The sequence below is a fragment of the Pseudoliparis swirei genome, chromosome 8 (genome assembly GCF_029220125.1).
Source record: "Pseudoliparis swirei isolate HS2019 ecotype Mariana Trench chromosome 8, NWPU_hadal_v1, whole genome shotgun sequence".
In the NCBI taxonomy this organism is placed as follows: domain Eukaryota; kingdom Metazoa; phylum Chordata; class Actinopteri; order Perciformes; family Liparidae; genus Pseudoliparis; species Pseudoliparis swirei.
In genome coordinates this window covers 6,826,677-6,843,616 of record NC_079395.1, presented here as the reverse complement: position 1 = coordinate 6,843,616, position 16,940 = coordinate 6,826,677, and the positions used below count along the sequence as shown (strand labels likewise).

The window sequence follows — 16,940 nt, the reverse complement described above, 5'->3', positions numbered from 1 at the left end:
GGTAGACTATGCAGGCTTTTTATCAAAAACAGTGTCGCCTTTTGACTCATACTAAAATAATCCCTCTCAATCATCACCCTCTAGATGTGTATTTTATTTTGCTGTGTTGGTATTTTTCTGCCTGCCTCCCTTTGGGCACCTGGTGTGTGTTGCCCCACTGAATCTACAAGCATGTATCAAAGACCACAATGTCAGACACATGGACAAAGAGACAACACAAATCTAGCGAGTAGGCAAAGCTCGTTCCCAAACCAGAGTGAATTTGGGGTTTGGCTTTCACGTCCACTGCAGTAATGCAGCGCGTGGTCGTTCTGGATCCCTCCTCGTGTTGACGACAGTGAGCGAGAATTCCTGCACCGTACTTCAAACAAAGCAATGTCACTCCACAAAATGTTTGTTTTCACAAAAAATGTTGAATGTTTTTTCTAGACTGCACCGACAAATGAACACAGGCCATTTGTCGTGTCATTTATTATATATATACATATATATACATTATCCTGAACTGATCAGTTAAACTAAAAAGTTAGACGTTACAATAAACAGTCATTATAATTTGATTTATTTACAAAAAATGATGAAAAGAAAGTCAATTTAGCATAGTTTTGTGTCGAACTTGTTTTCTTTTTCTGTTTTGTTATCCGATTTATCGTCTCACTAACTTTGATTCTTTATATCTTTTTTTACCTAACTGACGGCATATTTCAATTCAGGAACATTTCACTGACCAATTGTAGGAGGCAACAGTTAAACATTTTTTATATTAAGGATCCCCAAATAAAATCGTATGATCATATATATATATATATATATATATATTACCTATAACCTATAATAACCTATAACAACCTATAATATATAATTTCACACAGAGGTGTGTGACTTATTTGTTATTAAAATACAATCCGAATGCATTTATTCACTTAAATTCAGAGAGGGAAGTCAAAATAAATATCCATCGGAACCCTACTGGGACAACGTCCCTCCTGGGACAATGTCTTTCAAATCAATGACATTACCAGCGAGGCTTCTGTCCATTACAGCGCTGAATGCCTTCACGTGGAGACACAAGAGGGGGAAAAGCTTCGACGATTCAAAAACTCTGGCCAATCCCGAGTCACGTGACTCAACCACCGGCAGCGATAGAGAGCGCAAAGGGGACGCAGAGCCTCGGTGTACACGCGCCTGCACACCACCGGTCCGCCGCCGCTATACGCCCAATTTCTTTTTAATTGAACCTTTTTACTCCCGCTCGGTGAGTACATTTTCCACTGCCTTTTTCTTAAGCATATTTTTATCCTCTTTTTCTTGCTTTTCTTGGTGTTCCGACATGGGGGGAACAAATGTTTTCCTCGTTTTCTGCATGCAGTGATTTCAATCTTGGATGCTGAGTGTTGTTGCTCCGGCGACATCCGCTGAGAAATAGCCCTATACGTGCTTTGCGGACGCTCTTGATATTTCTTCTTCTTCTTTTTCTTCTTCTCCCACCCCCCGTCCCGACCCCCCCCCCCCCCCCCTGCTCTCCCTCTCTTCTCTTTCCGAAGCAGCTTTCTTTACGAGCCCTCTTGTTGTAATCCACCTTTTGCTTATTTTCACGCCTTTCTCCTCTGGCATGGCTTGTTTAGCTGTGATCTTGGTTTCGGTACGTCCCCCTGATCGTGCAGTGTTTCTCTGGTGTTGGAGACGTCTCCCAGGGGCGCACATGTAACTGTTTTGATTTTCACCTGTGAGGATTTTGCTTTTCTAATAGGTAAGACATTTCACTTTGCTGGAGTTTGTTTTGGTGTTTTCTTCTTTACTTCTTTATGCAACCTTAACGAGCAAATGGAAACTTTTTTGATTTGCAAAACGGATATCTCGGACAAAGCTGGATTTGTATTGCACTGTCAAATTGTTTCAGATCTTTTAATAGAGTAGATGTGTCTTCAAAGGAAAAGAAACTCACATCAAACAGCATGCCACAATTAAAGACATGTTTCAACCTAAATCCATGTTCCTCTATGTTTTGAGAAATAATGAAATGTGATATATAAATATATATATATATATATCAAAGAATGCAATATTCGTGTTGGCTTTTCTTCATTTGGAAAATGTAAAACAAGTCTATGAATGCAAATGACTGCTGTGCAACACAAAAGAGAAGCAACAACAGATTCCTGCCAATTAAACCAGACACAGCTGTGCTCCTTCGCCCTTTCTCTCTTCCCTTCACACACAAACCTCATAATGTTTGGGAGTGATAAGTGGCAACCACTCACACTCGCACATCACACAGAGGAGCGTGGATATTTAAACTGTCTGAATGAGTCGATGGAGGACGGGGAGGTGTGGATGGTGTCCTTAAGGCCAAGGCAAAAAAAATGTGCACCCCTTCATTATGCAAATCAGGCAGATAGATTTGATTAGTAGTTTGACCTTGACACCGCACGCCTGCGGGTGACAAATTCTGAAGCACAAATATGACCGCAATGAACAGACAAAAAGAAAAGTTAAATTATCCCTTTAAATAACCGCTGAAATCCCCTCTTTAAAATCCTTGACCAAAGTGTTTTCTTTGTGCTCCGCTAAGAAGAAATGCTTTCCAAACCTTCATAAGACAAAACCTCCTTTCAATCAACCTGGAAAGATATGGGTGAAGGCATCTGACAAGCTATTCCAGCCTTCAGACTTTTCAGGTCAGGGAACAGGTGGGGGAAGCCGAGCATGAAATGTGCTGCTACGCAAACAATACTTATCTCTCGCTGGGGATGAGGTGGGAGGCTGCTCTGGAAGAAGAGCCATGCCTATATGCACTGAATCTCTAAGAGAGGAGAGGAGGACGGGGGGAATAAAGTTTTGCTCGTCGTTTCTGGACCGGGCAATAATCTGTCTCTGTCCAGTCGAGGCCTGTCTTTATGCATCCGTGGGCCGGGATGATCGTTGACCCCTAGCAGGTGTACCATGTGGGCTGCCTGCAAGCCACGCACCACGGAGTCCATCTTCTTTGAGACACGGATGAAAAACGTTTTCGAGCTGCTCCAGCTTTCAAACTATAGGTCAAAGAACCGATTTGGGGGACTGCTTCTCTTTTTATATCGCTGCAAGCGAAAGATAACCAAAGAGAAAAACAGATGAGGGAGTAAGACAAACACAACAAAAGATAAGCGCATGCTCATGTGTATGTGAAAGAGTGTGTTTCTTTGTTTTTAAATTCGCAAGCGCACTCGCATATGTGCTATCTACTTCACATGGCACAGTTCCCGGTTACATTATGCATGTGGTAATCCCCACTGCTCCCTATTAGACCTCCTATTCTTGGATCTGCACGCTATGTTCTCTGCATTAGTCATATTCAAGACATTTTTAAATACAGAGTCGGTCTTCTTTGCCATAAACAACGGTATGTGTGTGCACCAGATGCCCAGTTCTGTTGTGAGACGTGCCATAAACCGATCAGCAACCAGTCTTTCAGCACCACGGTCAGCTCTTTATATTTTCCTTTCGGAGAAATAGTGGTGGATTTCACCACCATGGACAGCTGCCAACACTTTATGACAGTGACAGCTGGAAAAAGCTGATTCTTGCCTGGAAGTAAAGTGTCTCCATTCACTAACTCCGGCCCTCTCCAGCACACACGTCTTCTTCTGAGCTATTTCAAGCTCTTTACCCCCATTGAAAAGGCTGGAAAAGAGGTTTCACCCTTGATAAGATAATACTTTCCCTGAACGAGTTCCTGTATATTTTAAACTTGAAAAAGCTTGTTTTGTTTAAAAAAAAACATATATATATATATATTGTGTGTGTGTGTATTAAATGGAGAAAACAAATTAAATAGAGATAAAAAAGCAAAGTGTATAGAGTAGATATAAGTGTATATAATGTGAAAGTATATGCAAATACCAGTTGACAGGAATGTTCTCCTGTTTCTGTCTTTATGACCAATAGACGACGAGCTCTGATCAGACACAGTTTCCCACCAAGCGTAGCCAGTAACACTTAAACACCACCTGATGCGTTTCAGATGATTGAGAGGAAACAAGTTAGCGACCAGAGAAGTTAAAAAAGAGACCAAGGATCCAGGAGAGGGTTGTGTGGTTTCAGTATGTCAGAGGAAAACGTTTTTTTTGTTGCTAGGTAGCATATGCAGCGGCCGTTATTGAAGTCACATGGGTGGTGAATTGATCAAAACCAACACAGGCCTTCCACTCAGGAGACGTAAAGTAAAAGTTGACTTTGCACTTGATACGTAACATAACGAAAGAAAGTCCACTGAGTGCGGTTATGCATTTATGATAGTAACTTTATCATGTTACCTTGTTGTTGTTTTTTAATTGATCTTTGTTAAACATTAATCAAATAGTTTTATGTTGATATGACATATTTGTGAAATTTACTTTTGTTGAAGAAACGTAAACATTCGACGCACGTTGTGGTTTAAAGAAACCTGTAATGCCACTTTTTGTTCTGGCAAGTGGGTTGTGTAAACCACATTAAAAAAGGCTGAAAAACATGTTCCTTTTAGTAAGATGAACCATGGGTACTGTAGTTTATTTTAAGTACAGCATGCTGTTGCTGTTTTTACTTACAAAGGTATTAATCCACAGTTGAAAATAGTCCCCAACATTTGTAAAGCTGTTTGTAAAGAATTAGTGGGAACCAATCGGCTTTATGATATTTATCCACTGAAATAAAATGTACATAATAATATAGTTTCATTAGCGTTGGCCTTTAATTAAAGGTGTTTTAAAGTATACAAAAGCCTCTATTCACTCATGTGTCAAAGTGTTTACAAAATGTGTGTCTTATACACTTTATTACTTGTAATGTCCGATAGCGACCAGAGCCAACATTGGAATGAAATGATAAACAGCTCTTAGAGTTTTAGCCTTCAGTTGGGAAAATCCATTTGCCACATCCTTCATGCGTATATTTGATTCATTTGATGCCACCTGCCGATTGTTTGAATGATCCTCCACACATGTGCGGCCTCTTGCCCACTTTCACTTTCAACCATTCACCCCGCAAATCAAAACAACGTTATAAGCCTCACTGCACAGCTTTATAGTGCCATAAAGCAGAAACAGCTAATTACTCACAGCTCCAGTAACCCAGCTACTTTAGCTTAGTGGAGCGAAAAGCTATATATGGCAGTCACACAAGAGGAGAATTAAAGAAATGGAGAAATATGTCCGCGCCAAGAGATATGGGAATGCATGGCATATGTTCTTATGCCCTCGGGTGGAGCTGTGGACTTCCCTGCAACAACTGCAGGTCGAGTCTTTTTCTCTCACTTTTCTTAAAATACACAGATTGATGTAGGAGTTCTCTTTTTTTCTTCACAGTGTGAGGATAAGAAAGTCTCCAAATGAAGTTAAAAATATACAATGTTGAGAGCGCTCAGGAGGCAAAGGAGTGATGCAGAAACGCAAGGTTCAAATGTTCCCCTTAAACAACATGTCCTTGTGGAATCAGTGGAGGAACGTCTAAGGCATGTTTGCCTTTGAAGTCACCCAATAACTTTATCTGTGTATCATTTTTTTTTTTTACTGTTTACAAAAGCTGACAGTGCAAATTATTTTAAGTTGCACACGTTATGCACACTGACCTCAGATCAGGTTCTGTGATATGTAATAAAAGGACGAACACATGCCCCGATTACAGAGATAAGCAGCGTTGCTATTGTAAGATGCAAGATAAAACGTCTTCCAGAGATGCGGCTTCATCCCCTCGCACCGTATAGGTCACATGGCGCTTTTATCTCCCTGCTGTCAATGCTGGTCGAGGCTATACGTTGCTCGGATCAGATTATGGTACAACTCATTTTCGGGAGGCGATCATCAACCTTCAGTCGCTCTGCTTCAGTGAGCCTCCAAACTTCCACATGGGGGGATGGGGGAACATGGAGTGGATTCTCTCTTCAGGAGTTCTGTATGAATGTATACCTGTGGGGTTTCACATATAAGGCATGGCCTTGCACTTCATTAAAGGTATGGAAATATCTGAATAGAAGATGACTCCTAGAATAGTAATATAAAAGAATAGAGTCACTCTGATAATTTATTCGCTACCTACCTGCCACATGATGTATGCCTGTACTTTCCATCTTTAATATTCTGGTCTGAGGCCTAAGCTCCTTGAAGATGATTGGCATTGCAAAGCGTCTTTTTTTCACTCTGTGCTTCGGTATCGCTCTACTTTTGTTGGCGTTTTCTCCTTCAGTTCCAACTTCAGACAGGTATTGTGCAGAAGGTAATGAATGGAGTGTAAGAAAAATATAAGAATAGTGCGTGACAATCATCGGCCCTTGTTAAGATCCACAAGAATTCCATGTAAACAGGGCTCAAAAACAGCAAAGCAAGTGGCTCATTATATGTGGGAAATAACAAGCTATTCTCCATCTGCTCGGCACAGCTAGCTCGTGTTTACTGTCCAGGTCCTAACGGAGAGATTAGATTCCTCTGGGCTGCCGTGGGCTGGCAGCAGAACGGCCCAGCCAAGACCTCTATTCATTAAGCCCTTAATTGCTAATTGAGGTCTTTGAATAATTCAGCAATATCTCCTGCTGTTTGGGCATTAGTTGAGTAATTTATGGCCAAGAGGGATCAGGGAAAAAATTAACAAGTGTGAGAAAGTGTTATTAAAAAGGACATCGGTGGCAGCGCCGCGTTGTTACGCAGCATCTCTAAAAAAAGATTTTTTTATAGAATATGTGTCCGAGTTAAACTCATTATGTTCTGTGATTAGATTTAATTGAGTCATAATACAATTTGACTCTCTCCACTCTTATTTTCACTCTTATTTTAATTTAATATTTGTGGTTTAGCATATTGTGCATATTTGGCATGGTCCTTGAGTTGTTTTAGCACTATTTTCAGAGTTTATGTTATTCACAGCAGCATTTTGACTCTTCCTCACATGATCGAAAAGCATAACAGCAGAAGCGTAGTTTATACATTTAGACTGTTTTCTAAAAATCAGTAACAGCTTAGACATGGGGCGGACCGGAGGAATATCTTTTTTTTTCAGACAAAAGAACACATATTCAAAATACAGGGAAAAATAAACAAATAAACCAATAGCAAAAGAGCCATTGGTATATCACACAAGACAAACATATTTGTTGAGTTAGAAATAATTTCACACATCGCTCAACACCCTTCTGGAAAACACCAACAAATATTAGTTTTTCTTGTTAAACTTATACTTGTGAATGAAATATTTTAACAACATCATCATAAAATGTACTACGACAAATATTAACATGTCTTTGTATTTTTGAAGACACCAAACATCACATATAAATCACAAATAAATATTGTGTTGAGTATCTCACATCAATATAAATGTCTCCGTGTCGTGATTGGTAGGGAAATATTCATGAACGCTTTTAAAGGACACTTTGTTAACTTATTCACAATCATATATTTATGAGGAAGCATCCAGTCCTTCCTCTATTCGCCGAGATTCAATTTACAAACCGATATGGCATCATATTTTGAAAAGGGACACCATCTCTTTGAAATCTGGCAGGTGGGGGGCTTGATGCCTGACCCATTCCCCTCCTAACACCTACCCCTCGTACCATGAAGCCACAGCTAGAGGACGCTCGGCTGAGTTTAGCTTTGGCGTAAAGATCTGAAGGCATGAGGAAACATCGCGGTTAGCTTATCTCTGTCCCAGTCAAACAAAACTTATTGATTTTACGCTACATTTTGTTTGACAAAATGGGATAAAGTGTTAATTAGAGAGCTGCTCAGGTGGATGTTTCACCTTCGGACAGAGCTACATGTCAGCTGACTGTTTTCAAATGCTTCAGGTAACAGCTCAAGTGCTCCTCTAGCTTAGTTTAATTGTCATTAGTATTGTGTATGCATATATGTTGTATATATACATATATATTTTATTTTATATTTTGCTTTGTATGCTTCTATATCTTTCATCCCTATTTTTATATTTTATTTTTTATTCATGTGTGTTTGGTTTATTGGTGCTGCTACTGCTACGACAAATTTCCCCTTGGGGATTAATAAAGTATATATCTATCTATCTATCTATCTAAATGAGCACGCAGACATTGCAAGAAAGTAAATTAATACACAGCAATATTTGAGCTAATTCTCAAAAATCTACACAATGCTTTTTTTGGGCCTATTTTCACTTCTTTTCTGAGTTCAATTCACTGTTTTCTGTTTAGCCGTGATGCCGTTGGACCCTCCACTAGTTAATTTCAATATTTTGTGATTACCTATGACATATTATTTAGTCTTTCTATGTTTTTTACAATGAAAGTTATTTCTTTTTCTACAACCGACTATTAAACTAAATTCTAGCAGTCAGCTGCAATCATTATTCTGTCTGTGAAGTCCTCCTGAGGCTCGGTCATTGAGTGATTTTAGCACTTTTGTTTCGGCTTTTGTGATATTCACAGTAGCATTTATGCTGCATATGTTCTCACACAACAGCAAAAAGAAGGAAAATAACCCCGTACCTGCAATGCAGCGTACAGTTCATACATTTAGTCGGTATAAAAATGTAAAACGATTTCAGCCCACATTTATTCCCTTGTAATGCATTCGGCTGTCATTCAAAAGAAAAAGGGGAAAAGAATAAAAAAGGCACCCGCATTATAGATACAAACTTTATTCTCTTATGCAGACATATTTTATTTCCAGGGAAGAAGTAAAAGTTGAGACTTGGTTGGAGAGACGTCTTTCCCCTCAGCCTGATAAGGCAGAAAGGGACGTATCTGAACTCGTATTCCCTCTGTTGGTGACATTTGAGGCTCGCTGCTACCCCGTCAGTGTCAAATCCTGGATGATAAAATGCTGCAATGCAACATTCGAGCAGCGGCTATAGTGAGTGTGGCCTGAATACATCCTTCACATCCCGTATGCACAGTGTCATATCGAATGAGGAGTCCTCGTCTCGTCTTCCTCTGACAGGAGCGCGAGTCAGCTGGGAGAGATCAGGGAGAGAGGAAGTGCTAAACTGATTACTTTCACCAGTTCCTCGCTCGCTTTTATCTCCCGAGTGTTCCGTCTCTGAAGCCCCTCACAGTCGGTGTGAAGGGACCAAAGAGGAGCCATGATATACTTAAACTTGGAACCTCTGCAAATGCGGTAGGATGCCCTGAAAAGAAAACGTCACTGTCGAGCACTCACTTCGCTGCAAGAAGAAACTTTACAGACTCTTAACAGACAAACAACACGTCGTTGAGTGCAAACACATGCCAGTGATGAGCGGGGACGCGTTCACGGCTTCACTGATGCATGAAGATGTTGTTCAGCATTAATTTCTGGAGCGTTAAGCGAGCCCGGATGAATCCAAAACACTCTCTTTCGGGCTGTCTTGCCTATCAGGCCGATTTGAATTCTGTGTGAGTGTGTTTTCTGGCTCGGAATACTTCCACCAGCGTTTGCCAGAAGTTGTGCCACATGTTCTTCTTAAAAGGCTTTGAAGATCTTAGAGGCTCATGAATATTGTAAAATAACGTCTTTTTTGTTGCTATAAATATAAAACTCTGACTTGTTACCATTTAAAAAGCATTATAATTGAAAAACATTTAATTGAGGGAAATTGGCATCACAGGCTGTATACTGGAGGATGTCTGAGGCGTTAAGGTCAGGTGATGCATGTCGATGGCCTGTACTTGTAATTCTCCAGCTGCAGCCTTCACTTATTTAGGAGATGGCTTCAGGGGAAGTAACAGTTGTAATAGAAGTTTGACAAGTTTACAGATTTTGAGGAAAACTCCAAACCATTGGTCGAGCTAACGGGTCGTCCACGAGGAAGTTTGAAATTATTGCAAATTGGGCTCCTCTAAAGCTCTAAAGCTAAATCATGAACATGTTTACGAGCTGTTTCCCTCTACATGTTTCCATGTCCCTGATCTGCTAAGCAAAGCTAACCGGCTGCCACAAACCACTTCTACGAGTGTTGAACTCTTAATAAATGATACCCAATTGTTTTATTATTCTATTCAGTGCTGTTCATGTAGTGTTAATTTTGTAGATACATGTGTTAGAGTTATTATTTAGTGTAATTGCTGGTTGTTCACATGCTCAGGGGCCCTTTTAAATCTGCATGATTTTGTTACACCCACAAACCAGTGAGTCACCTCTAGGTGTCAGCCACATTTCTCTACTTTCAACTGATATAAAATCACTTTTTTCTTTCTTTCTTCTGCCTCACTCGTCTTTCTAACTGTTAATTCAACAGCAAACACCCAATGCATTCTTTCGGCACTATAACCTGTAGCTTAATGCGATTAAATTAGGGGGGGCTGTAGCTTGCTTAATCAACCGCCTAATGACCTCACCTCCTTGCATTTGCCTTAGAAGAGGCCATTCAGTGCACCTCACATCCATCACTCACTCAGCGGGTTGGGTTAGGAGCCACAGCTGTGAGGTTTATTTAAAGGTAGAGAAGGACTGAAAGGGATTTGATTGGATTGACATGTGGGCTTTTTTTTAAGACTCCTGTTCTGTAGATATTTAAGGTAATTAACTCCAGATGACATCGCAACCTAATGGGACTCGCAGTGTTAAATGATCCTCTATTCTGTGAGGAGGAAAGGGAGATTTAGGGAGTATCATGTGTGGGTTCGGGAGGGACGAGAACACGTAGGATGGGAAGCAGCGTGCCTGACTGCGGGAATATTGGTGTGTATGTGTTTGTGTATTTGAGAGTCCCAGGATGTGCGAGATATATTTTTTAGAGAAATACCTGTTCATATCATTACATCTCTCCATCCTTTACACACACTCATTTGTATTCCGGCCCCTTTCACAGATTCATACATTCCCAAGTAGAGTCTGCTCTTCACCTGAGCTGCATGTCTTATGATCAGATTAAAGCAGACACGCTAGGATTTGTCAATGAAACAATTGCTAAATAATCTGAAAATTAATTGGAAACTGTCAACAACTGTTCCAGGTTTGTTCTTTATGTTGTAAAACAAACAAACTACTATACAACTCAAATGTGATGACTTCAAGCTTTTGATATAACCACAGGCTGAACTGTGGGTGTTGGACTGGAGCTCAATTCTCTGAGTAGCACGAGTAAAACCTCCAATCTCACAAAACCACAAAAAAAGCAGAATACTCCTAAATTGTAACCTAGAATTAGAAAAAGTAAATATAAAAATCTTGTTCTATTCTTCATCAAAATATAATAATATTAATAACATATATACTGTTTAATTTGATTGAATCTTTTCCTTTAAGGTGACAGTGCTCCCCGCTGAGCTTCTCCTGAAATAATAATGTGTGCACGGCTGAATCCGGCTCTAAAAGCCTCATTTGGGGGAGATATACACACTCATACATCTCCGCCAACAAGGAACCCAAAGAAGCAACAACCTGAGAGGTACTTCCGTCATCTGTGAGTGGATGTGCTAAATGTATTGCCATGGCGACACTCCCTGATTCCCCCAGAGGACGACTGGCATTATGGGAACAAACAGTGAAGCCTGCAGGGAGGTTGCAATTAGTTTGTGTCCAGCTCAATGATTTTATTTTCTCTCTGCTGACCTGGTTTCTATTTGAGAGTAAAGAAGCTGTCGCTGTGTGTGGTAATACAATTAATTGTGAAAGAAGTATTCTGATCATTTATATAAGTAAAAGTAGCAAGAGAACAATGTTAAAGTCTTGGTTTAAAAATCCGACTCAATCAGCAAAATATGCTTAAAGTTTCAGTAAAAGTAGAAGTACTCATTCTGCAGTTAAATGTCTCCTGTGCCTGATATTTTATTATATATGAGATTATTAATATTGATACATCAATGAGTAGCCGTATTGTACTCTTGTAGCTATAAATCTGATCGCATCATGATGATTCACTTTTCTTGAGTCTTATTAATTTTTAATTTTTAATGTTGCATAATTTTACAATTTAAATTCAATTAAAATGCAGGATTACAGCAGCATAGTGGATAGTGCAAACAAACAAACAAACAGGAGACATAGGAACAAAAAGCTAAATCCAATCAAGTATAATAAATATGGAATCACACAGTAATGGTATAAATCACCAAAAACTCAGTGAAAAAAACAACAATAACTAAAATATGATATAGTCCGACTGAATGGTTGTCGATAATATTTATATTGCATGGTAGATAAATTGTATTAATATTGCACATGAATGAGGAATGTCTCACTTACATCTAACACATGACGAGCGACTACGTTTCCTCATACAACCGTTTGAATAATATCTCACGACAAGTTGCAGCACTTTCTTTCTTTTTTCTCTCTCTTTTCACACTAAATGAGATCCGTAGCTCGACAGAATGAAGGACTTGGTTTGTGCACCTGTGGGGCTCATCGTAGCGCCGGCCTGAGGGCGTCTCAGTGAACTCGGCGAACAAAGCGGATCGTTCCTCTTGCTTCTCGGGCCACCTGGCTCTCCAACAGGAAACACAAGTCTGTTTCCTCAGCTCCAATCATCTTGAAGCACAACAGCATTTAGGCGGTCCTTGTCCTTTTCACACTTTACAAAGGAGTTTATTGCATGTGGAGGGAACTTAAAAGAACGGCGAGTGAAGACTCTTGTGGCTTCGAGCTATTTTTCGAGCATGAGAACACAGAGTTCTGAAATACTGTGAGAGAACTCGCATGTTTTAAACGCAGCTTTTTAAATGTCAGCGTTCCTCTCGCCTCCTGCAGAACGCGTTCAGTCTTCACCTCCACGTTTGGATATTGACTTAGGATGTAGAGAAAAGATGGAGACAACTGGATAGAGAATTATCAATGGTTAACTTTTTAAATAATTGATATGTAGATTAATATATAGAACATTATTTTGATTAAAACTGTTTTGATAAATGCCCGAAACCCAATTATCCGCTTTTTCTCTATTTCATACGAGAGTTAACTGAATATCTTTGGGTTTCGGATAGTTTGTCAGACCAAACAAGACATTTGAAGAGCTCATACTCTGCTTTATTGACTGAACGATTATTCAAAAAAAGAATTGACAGATTAATCAATACATGTCATGATCAATTGGTTGCAGCCTTAATTTGAAGACATCAGGTTGTTTTTTGGGAAACTGTGACGGACACGTTTCACTGTTGTCCAACTTTCTATGGATCAAATGATTAACTGGAATTTTTTTTTTTTTATCACAGAATCATTTAAAATGTAAGTGTGCCCGATAAGATTCTCTGATATTAAAGCATTCTGGGTTTCAATGTTGTCTTAAAAACCAATAACAAAAATCTGTCTCATGAATCAAGCCTTGGCCATGTGATCAAGCACGTCGAGTGAAAATCTTGACTCGTATCCCAAAATGCCTTTTAGAGCATATTTAGACTATTTGGTGCTTCAAGTGGATTCATAAAAACAAAGATGTTGTTTTCTCCTCCCGTAGAAAGCTGCTAGTCCCCACACTCCGCTCTCAGCTCAGTCTGGTGTTCACGTCCCACTGTATGGCTTTCTGTGAGCAACCTCCACACTCTCACCCTCCTGGCTTTCTGAGCAGTGTGCAATGTGTCTCCCAGCAGGCAGTGCTGCAGGACTAGGATGACTGGGAAGACCCAGACCAGCAACGTGACCAACAAGAATGACCCGCGCTCAATCAACTCCCGCGTCTTCATCGGCAACCTCAACACGGCCGTGGTAACCAAGGGCGACATCGAGACCATCTTTGCCAAATACGGCAAGATCGTGGGCTGCTCGGTGCACAAGGGCTTCGCCTTCGTTCAGTACGTCAGCGAGAGGAACGCCAGGGTGGCCGTGGCCCGGGAGAACACCAGGGTCCTCGCCGGGCAGTCCCTAGGTAATGCTGTTCAAATGTTAATCAATGAATCTAAATGAATATATATATATATATATGTGTGTGTGTACACTACCGTTCAAAAGTTTGGGGTCACTTAGAAATGTCTTTATTTTTCAAAGAAAAGCACTGTTTTTTCAATAAAGATAACATTAATCAAAAATACACACTATGCATTGTTTATGTGGTAAATGACTATTCTAGGTGGAAATGTCTGGTTTCTAATGAAATATCTCCATAGGTGTATAGAGGCCCATTTCCATCAACTATCACTCCAGTGTTCTAATGGTACATTGTGTTTGCTAATCGCCTTAGAAGACTAATGTCTGATTAGAAAACCCGTGCAATTATGTTAGCACAGCTGAAAACAGTTATGCTGGTGATATAAACTATACAATTGGCCTTCCTTTGAGCTTGAAGAACAAAATTAATACTTCAAATATTAATCATTATTTCTAACCTTGTCAATGTCTTGACTATATTTTCTATTCAATTTTCAATTAATTTGATAAATAAAACTGAGTTTTCATGGAAGACACGAAATTGTCTGGATGACCCCAAACTTTTGAACGGTAGTGTATGTTTTGCATAAGAGAGAACTCCACTGTGTGACATGGTGCTGTTTCACATTAAAGCTGGTTGTATGTTCTATAGATCCTAACTTGGATTTCCAAAATTACATCATTGCCCACCGGCATTTCATCATCATTTTTAAAACATTCATATATTCATTTGCACTTTTAAGGGATACTGTGGCACATATTTATAAAAGATATATATTTTGTTCAAGTTTATCATTGGAGCTGCTTTGAGCAGAAAAGACTTTCAAACGTTTTCAAAATGGACAAATTTGTTTTTGAAAAGTTACTTTTTTTACATTCTAACATTTATTTTAATGGTATTTAATAACAACATTTTCAAAATGTGACTTGCCCTGCGTATTTCATGGTAACAGTGATTAAAAAGTAAAAACCTTTTATATATTTCATCCTCACGGATGTTCTGTTCAAAACAATGTTAAATAATCATTTTATAAAACCTTGCTTCTTACAAAAGAAAGCACTGTATATAACACACGTAAGAATTATAGGGAATAAAGCCACAAAAGTAGGGGTCAATACCAATAACCAAAGATACTTTCATAATAACAAGTGCATAAAAAAAAGTTTGAAACCGTCTGACACGTTATTTCAAAGTATTTTTTCTAATCAATATTGCCTGAAGATCTCGAGCGGCCATATCTGGTTCACGGCGTCTATGTACAAATGTTCTGAATAATTTTGATGGCGAGCTTAAATTTGATCTATAAAGCTGTGAAAATAATTTTGAAATGAAGAGGTACAACTGGTGTGAAGATGCTAAGATCCAGAAAACATTTTCTGGGGTTGAGCTCGAAAGTACAGCGTCAGTCACACAACAACAAGGAGGTAACATTCCGATCCCGGTGGGGACCATGGGCGACGAGTGGATCCCTGTAAATATTCCTTATATTGCTTATTGATTAAGTCCCAGCCTCCTCCCCGAGCCCTGCTCTCTCATTAAAAATGAATAAGAGCGCCCTGGGGTCACGTCTGATATTCCACCCTGTGTTTGTTCAGACGGTTTCATGCATTTCTGGGCAGTTAGATGACATATGGGAGTGGTAAAAGTGGAAGGTGTTCACAGCTGTCTCAACCATTATTGTATTTTTGTAGAAATATTATCACTGATACTCCTTCAGTGAAACTAAAGGACTGGTCTGGGACAACCACGGTGTTGTCTGGGTAGTTTTGGCAATGCTTTTCATGACGTTGTACCTTGAAACCTGTGGTAACGTCGGACCTGATGGAGCAGATTGGCCGTTATAAGCATCCATCTCCGTTTACAGGCCCAGCTCCCGGTTCAACTTTCAATGACGGTATTTGCTGTAGTTTTGCTCTCACAATTCTCCCGCTCGATGAAATATTGAACACATCACAGGGGTGTTGACTTTAAATGTAGATAATCTGGTTGAAGGAAATACATTGGAAATAAAACGAAAAGAATAGGACACAAATGAAGGCAAAGTTGACATAGGCTAAGGATAACTATCCTTTAAACGCTTTAAACCCAAGACTCTCAAATCTGGATGGAGCTAGTCAGGATGCAATTAGCTTAGCTTAGCATAAAGACTGTCAGCATGGGGAAACGGCTAGCATGTTAAACAATGTAATGACAAATTAATACATTGTATGTCACGTGCTTTAACTATTTCCTTTTGTTTTTTAGGTTTAAGTTTGAAATAAATAAAAAAGATGTGACGCGTTAATTCGTGAGCTTTAGATGGAATGGTTTACCGATTTAAAAAAACCTGTTTCCAGTCTGTATGCTAAGCTAACCACAAGGAGTGCTATTTATCTTCTCATCTAATGAGTTTAAAATCCTGAAAACTGTCTCCTTTGTTTTGCACTTTGCATGCTTTGTTATTTTTAAGGCATCATTGACATAACTTCACTTTGGTGTAAATAAACTCTTACGAAGTGATGGCCAGACATTTGGGTTATGATAGGACCATCGACACCAACCATGTTCATTTATTGGACCTGATTATTGACTGAAAAAACATTGACGCATTTCTAAACACCTTGGTGCCTTACGTCGACACACAACCGAAACATTCACCCGGCTGTCGAAACAAATCCACGTCTCGTCTGCCTTGTCCTGTATGCATCATCGCATCCACTTAAAGGAGCTCCTCTCATTGTTATGCACACTGACCAACCACAGCACGGTTATGCATTTCATCAAAAACACCATTTCCTGAGAGAAAGGAGAGAGCATCTCGCTGAGGAGATCTCAAGTGAACATGTGTCTCGTGAACAAAGGCTGCACACCGCAATAAAAGTGAAGTATTTTCTTTGCAGAGGCGTATTGCAGCTCCACTGACTGCACTTCAGAGTGAGCCTGTAAACATTGAGCCTCTGTAGACACACACACACACACACACACACACACACACACACAATACATTCTGTATATTAGCAATGCACCACAGGTGTCAGAAGTATACTAAAGGTGCCCACTAATAATGTGTCTCTCTGCTTTGGAAATCCTCTTTTCTGCCTTTATTCTGCGGGCCCCTGTGAAACGTAACCCTTCCATCATCATCATCTTTTAAACATGAACTTTATATTTGATTGGTTTGAAACTATATTGCA

At 39.6% G+C, this 16,940-nt stretch overlaps 1 protein-coding gene across 3 annotated transcripts in view; it reads left to right on the top strand.

Annotated features, from left to right (window-relative positions):
* The first annotated feature begins 1,180 nt into the window (after positions 1–1,180).
* LOC130198584 (RNA-binding Raly-like protein) overlaps positions 1,181–16,940 on the top strand; it is a 40,709-nt gene continuing 24,949 nt past the window's right edge. For all 3 annotated transcript variants that reach the window (XM_056421804.1, XM_056421806.1, XM_056421805.1), the window contains exons 1-2: positions 1,181–1,255; positions 13,493–13,767. In XM_056421804.1, the coding sequence (XP_056277779.1) occupies positions 13,512–13,767 (256 nt within the window). In that variant the 5' untranslated portion in view covers positions 1,181–1,255; positions 13,493–13,511. The remainder of the gene's footprint in view (positions 1,256–13,492; positions 13,768–16,940) is intronic.